The 7,879-nt window shown below is 37.8% G+C and overlaps 1 protein-coding gene across 1 annotated transcript in view; it reads right to left on the bottom strand.

Annotated features, from left to right (window-relative positions):
* Nucleotides 1-761: 761 nt before the first annotated feature.
* Nucleotides 762-7,879, bottom strand: part of znf644b (zinc finger protein 644b) — a 34,150-nt gene continuing 27,032 nt past the window's right edge. Inside the window, exons 4-7 of the mRNA XM_042512029.1 lie at nt 6,176-6,745; nt 3,016-3,114; nt 2,612-2,708; nt 762-939 (exon numbers count right to left, since the gene is read on the bottom strand). Coding sequence (XP_042367963.1) covers nt 762-939; nt 2,612-2,708; nt 3,016-3,114; nt 6,176-6,745 — 944 coding nt within the window. The remainder of the gene's footprint in view (nt 940-2,611; nt 2,709-3,015; nt 3,115-6,175; nt 6,746-7,879) is intronic.

The raw sequence follows: 7,879 nt of genomic DNA, 5'->3' as shown, positions 1-7,879 counted from the left end.
AAAAAGACGTTGTGAGAGTCGGATTCGAGAACCAGCGCTGATGGTTGAAGGTTAAGCAGGAGAACAACGACAGAACAAGCTGTCCCAACGTAACGCAACGACGTGGCTTTGATGAAGAGAGGAGCTCTCTCTGATACAGCCACCGAGAGGTGAAATCCTACAAAGCATCCAAAAACTAATGACAGCCCCGTGTACACTGCTTAACGAGAGCACTATTTTATGTCGTCTCTCAAAGAAAGGGAGACGTGAACTTAATTGAAATGCTCAGGCGCGTGTATTTTTGCCCAATAAATCTCCTTTTAACTTTTCTTGTTGTGACAAAAAGTTTCTCATAAAGAGTCTTTTCTTTTTATAATGAGAAAGTTTCTGGTTGTGACATTAAAAAGATATTAGTATTTTCTTTTTTTCATTTGATAATGAAAATATTTTCTTGTTATATCAAAATGTTTCATAACAAGGCACTTTTCTTTAGCATAACAAACGTAAGAGAAAAATGCTTTTTCCACAATTTGCAGACCAGCTTCATACTGCAGTTGTGGTGACTAACTTAGTTTTTAAAGATTCACTATATAAGTTGCATAAGCTAAGCTGATAAGGCAAAGCATAACATTAAAATATCCTATATAAAGGCTTTTCTTACATATACACTAAAATTAATATATATATTAATAAGTAGTCTGGATTAACTATTATATATGTCTTTAAATATTTGCAGAGTTAATCTGAAACAATGTGCAAATTCAGGCAACAACAGATAAAGTCTATTCAAGATCTATGTGCTCACCAGACATACTCATTTGTATTTTGTGATGAAGACCCAAAACCTCGACCATCGCCGTCCCTGAGTGGGGCACGCCGGTGTGCAGAAGGTGTCTCTGTAAGTGCTTGATCCAGTCCTCCTGGATGGACAGTGGACCCTGGAAGACGAGGTCACAGAATCTGCAGAAACAGGCGGAGAAAACAGTGAATGTTTGCTTCGCTTCTGGACTCGCACGTTAAAAACAGTCCAAATCACAACACTGCAGTCGCTGATTCTGTTGCCTTCATTCGGCTGATTTATTATTGTCACTTAGAGACAAAATCTCTGTCTGTTTACCGTGAGGTCAAAGACTGTGCCGATGCCCTCGTCTACACACCTGCTTGCTGAAGAGACAAAGACTCAGACCGACCCGTTCTCTCACAGCTGAGCATCACGTCATGAAACAAAAGACATTTCTATGCAAATTCGGCAACCTGTGACAATATTAATCTAACATAAATACGGCTCTAACAGCGGCTAACTCAAAGACGAAGAATGGCGGCCATAAATGTCCGCAAATTGGTAAAAACAATGAAATTCAGGGTGGATAAGATCAGCCGCCATAAAACCGGCACACTAAATGTTTGTTATTGACATGTTATTGTTTCCGAAGTGCTGCGGATGCATATGTTACATGTCACACTAGAGGAAGATGCTGTTGTGTTAACCATTGTTCCGCAATGCTGGCATGCTGTCTAAAATCACGCCACCTTAACGTTAGCTTTTTTTTTTTTTTGGGAGGTCTCTGAAACGCCAAAGATGACGTGGTGGTAATATGGCAAAATCCATATTTCTCCTAAAAAGTCCTTCATAACTTTTTGGTTGGCTCACTAATTGAATTCCCCCCCCAATAAACAGACCAGTTATTTCTATCAAACTGAACTATGTGGGCGTCCACCGCCGTTAACGGCCAGCCCTCCTCACTGGACTGGGACCAGTACACAGAGGGTCAGTGTGGATGAGGGTGTATTATTGCAATCAGCTGTCATGGCACATTTCACCTGCAGGCATAACAGCATAATGGGCATCATGTCACAGTGTTCTGCTCCCACTGAGTCTGTCCCGTCCACAGTTAAACACTTCTGCCAATCCCAGTGTGGCTGCAAGCCCTTTATTTGGGGGCCGAGTGCTCGGAGATGTCCAGTGGTAGCTATTCTTAAAGAGGACCAATTACACTTTTTCTTATTTCCTGTCGTATGCGATATATAATGCTACAGAGTGAGATGTTTAGACAAAAGTTTCAGATAAACTTATGTGAAGTAATCCAGAAAAACGCAGGTTTCAGACCATTCTAACCACTCTGTTTCTGACGTTTTCAGCTTGTGACAGATTTCTCTATATGATCATCTGCTCCAGGCATTTTGGGGTTTTTTTTCTCAAGCATGTTTACTAGCCAATCACAGCACAGTAGCAGGGAGTGTGAAGCTCAAAAAACGTCTCTTGTCATAAGTACGTCAAGGGGACTGATGGAAGTTGTAGTTACATTTTTCGGTCACAATGTCAAATTAGCTTCAAAGTCTTATGGCTGACTTCCAGCAGATCCATGATCGGTCGGGCTCCGAATCACCCTGGCAGACGGAGCAGGTAGATTACGCTCTAGTTTTCGTGTTGTGAGGTGGAAAACCTCCATAATTACTACAGCCACTAGAGGTCACAGCCTAACATAAGAGTTAGAGTCGGGACATACCACCTCAAATTTATGCTCCTTAAATCAACCGATAACGTCCATTTAATGGGCTGAGGACGTTCGAAGTGTAAGAGTGCTTCACTGAGAGATCCATGGTTACGTGAGTAACCTTTAATTCTCTGTACCTGCAGGTGAGCGTGTATATTTCAGCATTCAAGGAGGGTAAAACCTTCTTCTTTAGCCCAGGCCTTGGTCTCGGCTTCTTCTGTTTATAATCATCGCCTAAAAGACAAAACACTGCGGTGCTTAATCTGAGGGAATGTATTAAGTTATCACTGATAAGAGGCATGAATGAATAATCCAAAAGTCAAACTATTGTCCAATATTGACGATTCTAGTCAGCATCCTTCATAAGACCTACTATGTCGGGACTAATTCATCTCATTTTTACCACTTTTATCCAGTGCAAATGTTCACTTTCTTCTGAATTTGGCTCCACAGATTGAACCATTTCATTCCTATCCTTAAACTACCATTTTTATAGCAACATATATTAACATTTCGCAGTAGCATAACAGCAGAAACTAACCTTCAAAAATGGCGATCCTCTTCCTGTATGCGTAGGCTCTGAGATGACCAGGAAAGGTGCCGTCACACTGAGTGCAAATCTCATTCATATCACATTCCCCTGAAAGAATCACAAAATTAATCTCAAAGACGATAACTAAGATGAATCAAACTGTCCACATTAAAATTATGTAATTATATTTTCCATATGCCATATTTTTGTTTAATCTTTGAATTTCCAGCTCAGCTCCTACAATAAGTCTAAAACACACTGTGTGAACTAAATTGTTACATTCAGACTGTTAAGGTCATAAAATGTTCAATTTAAACCCATCAAAACTGACATTTTTGATCCCACAGCCATCAGAGCAGAAAAGTATACATATAAATATATGTTTTTTCTGGGTGTCATTCTGTGCTTTTGCCTTGTAATCAGTAATTTTAGTATTTTCCACCTGATGATGCCATTTTTTACTATATCTGGCATATTTCCGCCAGGTGCACTGACACAATCAGTTTTGCTGTAAATCACTGAAAAATCCCAGACTGTAACAATCAAAACAACAAGAAAAGGATCTACTAAGCATTTTGTATATTGAAAACCTGACATTTAAAAGGTTACATTTCTGAAAACAAATTAATATTTGATATTTGACAGATGTCAATGAAAACAGAAAATCATAATAATGTAAAGCATTTTTACAGCCTGATTTTGAAAAGCACATTTCGTGTGCAGAGCGGTGTGAGTGTGAGTATTTGACACTGCACAAAAAATAATAATGTATAAAATCAATGTTGCTGCTAATCAATGATGTATCCCAGGCTGTGATAAAAGAAAAACAATTTATACTTAACATGTAGCATATTTAAAATAGATTTTTTTTCATCTAATAACATGGTGGCATCATGACAAAAACCTGGCATTTTAAGGATTAAAATTTGAAAATTAATGAATATTTAATTTTTATGATTAGGACTGATGTTGGTTTGAAAAATGTAAAGACAAAAAGAAAATAATATGAATGTGTTTTTTAAAGCCTGATCATCAGAAGTCAGATTCTGCAGCATTTAAAGAGAAAAGCACTGGGGATGGTGTTTTGAGTTCGTGCAGTAATTTTATTATCAAGCAAAACTGTTACTCCCAGTGAGCTCCGACGTCTTTTCCACCTGGCTTCGTTGTGAGCATCTGATTTGCACTCTCCTGTTTGGAAAGTGTCACTGGTTAAGTTTAACACAATCCTGCGTCTTCAGGGGGGCGATTTTCACATCCACCACCTCATGAGAGTCACACAGGATCCATAAAGTACACAAAAAAATCACAGCCGTGTTAGTCCTGTGACAGAAAACTGGCAATAATAGCGCTGAGCACCGCTGCCTGTTAACCAGAATATCTGTTAAGTAGGTATCCCCAAAGAGCTTTCAGAATGAAAAAGAACCTGATTTTTCTTTTCAAAGTAGTTTTAGCTTCGAGAAAAACTTTCCCACCAATACAAAAATCTCTATGAATATTAATGAAAATTTAGAATTTTAATCTAATATGTGCGCTGTTGTTAACTGACACAACATGAACTGTAACTCAATGAAAATGTATCGTTGTTAACCCCCGATGGCATAAACTGAACAGCATCAGCCATCTTTGGAGAACATCACTGTGCATCACTATACGTTTCGCCTTAAAATCGAACTCAACAAAGAGCAATTTGATTTTAAATCTTCATCTTTTTATCTTATTTTTTCAGTACCTGACTAAAAGTTTGATTTGGACAGACATTAAACAAAATTGTGGAAACACGGATGATGGGCTTCCAGCAAAACATCAAGAGGAACTCATGATTTTTTAATCTGAGCTTCAAAAGCATTTTGGCGACGTTCAGTCTACTGTGTGTTTTCTTTTTTTCCATAAATCAAATGATTGTGAACTATTCTCATATTGTTTAACTGGCCTCCATCTGCAGAATCTGGGTTTCTGTAAAGAGATACTGAAAAGTTATAATAAAATATTGATGGAAATCAGAGGACTGAACGTTAGTGTTTACACATTAATCAGTGGACTTTCCAGCGTTAGAACAAAAGTAAAAATGCTGCTCCGCTGTTGCAAAGAGGGAGAAACATATGGAGTTTGATTCTGCTAAAAGTTATTTTATCATTGTCAACTTTTGTCACAGCTAAATCTTCAAGATCGGAGTTAGTGTATATATGTGTATATATTTATGCTTATCCTTTTAACCCTTAAGGCCAATTTATTATCCCACACACTCTCTAACTGCTCCGCGCACAAAATGCACTTTTCAAATCAAGCTTTAAAAATATTATACATTTATATTATTTTCTACTTAGATGATGTTTAAACCAACATCAGTCTGAATCATAAATATGAAATATTCATATATTTTCAGAATTTTAACCCTTTAAATTCCTTTTTTTTTAAGATGATACTGCTATGTTTTTAGATGATTAAAAAAATACACAAAACAGTGTTGTTGTTTTTTTCAATATAGTACATGTTAAGCAAAAAATATTTGGGATGATCACAGCCTAGAGTATGTCATCCATTAGCAGGAGCATTTCTGTTTATACATTATCTTTTTTGTGTGCCATGTCAAATACTCACTCATGTTCATAGAGAATCATGAATATAAAATATTCATTAATTTTCAGAATATTTACCCTTTAAATGCCAGGTTTTTGTCATGATGTCAAGTTTATAGATGATAATTATTTGTTGTGACAGGTCACCTAGGACATAGCATGTATTTTCCCTATATGCAATTAATGGTAAAAAAAAACAACAACAAAAAAAAAAGGTGGAAAATAGTGAAAAAGACAAATTCAGAGTCAAAAGCCCAGAATGACACCCAGAAATAATACAAGTCCTGTTGTTCTGCTCTGATGGCTGTGGGATCAAAAATGTCAGTTTGAATGGGTTTCAATGGAGCATTTTTTGACCTGAACAGTCTGAATGTAACTATTTAGTTTCCACAGTGTATTTTAGACTTATTGTAGGAGCTGAGCTGCAAATTCACTGATTACACTCAAATACACAAATCCAAAATCTCTGCCATATTGATAAACACAGCCAAAATTATAAAGACTGAAAAGCACGCAGAATGCTCCAAACAATCCCTAAAGGTTAAGAAACCTTTTCCTTTAAACCTGACATTACTATCAAGCCTCGTGCATACCGTGAGTCCAGTCTGGTTCCAGTTTGGTCTTCCGTGTCTCCTCCTTGTAGTCTTTGGTGAAATCACAGAGTGTCCTGGGTGCGTTGGCTTCCTGCCTTTTCCTCGCTGCGAGCTCCAAACTGTCCTGTCTCATCTGGAGCAGCTCAACTAAAGTGCTAGAGGAAGCCTTCGTGTCTCTTTGTGCTTCGACCTGAAGATTTTTCTTCTCCGAGAACGCCCCTGCTTCCTGTTTTGGTACAAATAATGCACGTGGACTCCTCATCTGGTACTGGATTTTCACCGGGATGCCCATGTGCATCAGGAGCAGGCCGCTGCCGCTGATGAACTTCTGGGAGACGCAGGACCGTGAGGGGAACCGGCTCTTGTTGAGGACCTGGAGGATGTTCTGATGTTCCTTTTTGTCCTGCAACAGTTCGTTGAGGATGCACAGCGGAGACTTGCTGCTGCTGGTGACACTTCTGCCGATTCGCCTCAGGTGTCCCCTCACGTGGTTGGAGAGGCCCGTCTTTGTGTCAAACCAGCCCCAGCACAGGGGACACCTGTGCTCCCTTTGGGTTTCTGGCTTCACAGCTGTAATATCAGAGGAAATTTGTTACAAAAATTCAAATAAAAGAACATATTTTCATAAAAGTGTGCTGCTTTGGATTGCTTCATAATGCACAAACAGAACTGATATGTTTCTGATAATAATCAAATCACACAAAGAGAAAGGGTTTGCTCGTTGTGACCAACTTATTTTAAAGTTGATTTTAAATGATTTTAAATAATCCTTTTATCTTTGCACCTCAAGTCTGCACTTTTGCTATCTTTAATGGTGATTTTTATTTAAAATATTTTAAATCATTTAGTAACTGATTTTACCTCTTATATCTAATCTCTTTAATCTATTATTGTAATTTTTTTCTGTTTTTATCTTTTTATTACTCTGTAAAGCACTCCTGTTGTATGAAATGTGCTGTAAAAATACAGCTGCCTCACCTTGCCTACAGAGATTTATCACGTGATGTATCATTTATTTATTATTTGGAGCTGTGATTGGCTTTATGGAGTTTTATTTCGGGTTAGAGCTCATTGTTTAGCTGTTACTGGTTCACTATCAGCCCTCTCAGAGAATTGTGTTAAGCCTCCGCAGACAAACTGTTTTCACCAGAAAACTCTAAAAACCAACTGCACACCACCTGCTCAGCACCAAACGCACACACTCAGAGACCAGCTGGTGAGCATTTAGCAGCCGAACAGCCGAATATTTCCCTGAAAAGTTGGTAAAGACCAAAAACAGAGCGAAAATAGTAACCGCTGGATGTGGAACGTTTGCCATATCAACTTTCATGTCAGTTTTGTGTTCTCAAAAATTGCAGGTTAGTAAAGATATTACAGAAGTACTGCAAAAACTTTACTGCATAACTCAACTCTATTGCCATAAAGATATTATTATTAATAATAATACATTATTGATACCATAGTGGTAACATTATAACAGGTCCTTAAACACTAATTAAAATTAAAATTAAATTTAAAGAAAGTGTGAAAAAACAAAACATGAACCGATGTTAGTTACTCATGGTGCCATGTTAATTTTTTGTATTTTTTTTGGGATAAAATGCTCTGAATCTCATGTACCCCGCCCTATACCGTTTTTGCTAAATCTTAGTTAAACAGTCAGTTTTCGTAGAATTCAAACTTCTCTACGTCCTCCAAAGTACA

The sequence above is a fragment of the Plectropomus leopardus genome, chromosome 3 (genome assembly GCF_008729295.1).
Source record: "Plectropomus leopardus isolate mb chromosome 3, YSFRI_Pleo_2.0, whole genome shotgun sequence".
NCBI lineage: Eukaryota > Metazoa > Chordata > Actinopteri > Perciformes > Serranidae > Plectropomus > Plectropomus leopardus.
The sequence above is the reverse complement of the archived record's forward strand: the minus strand, read 5'-3'. Positions and strand labels throughout refer to the sequence as shown.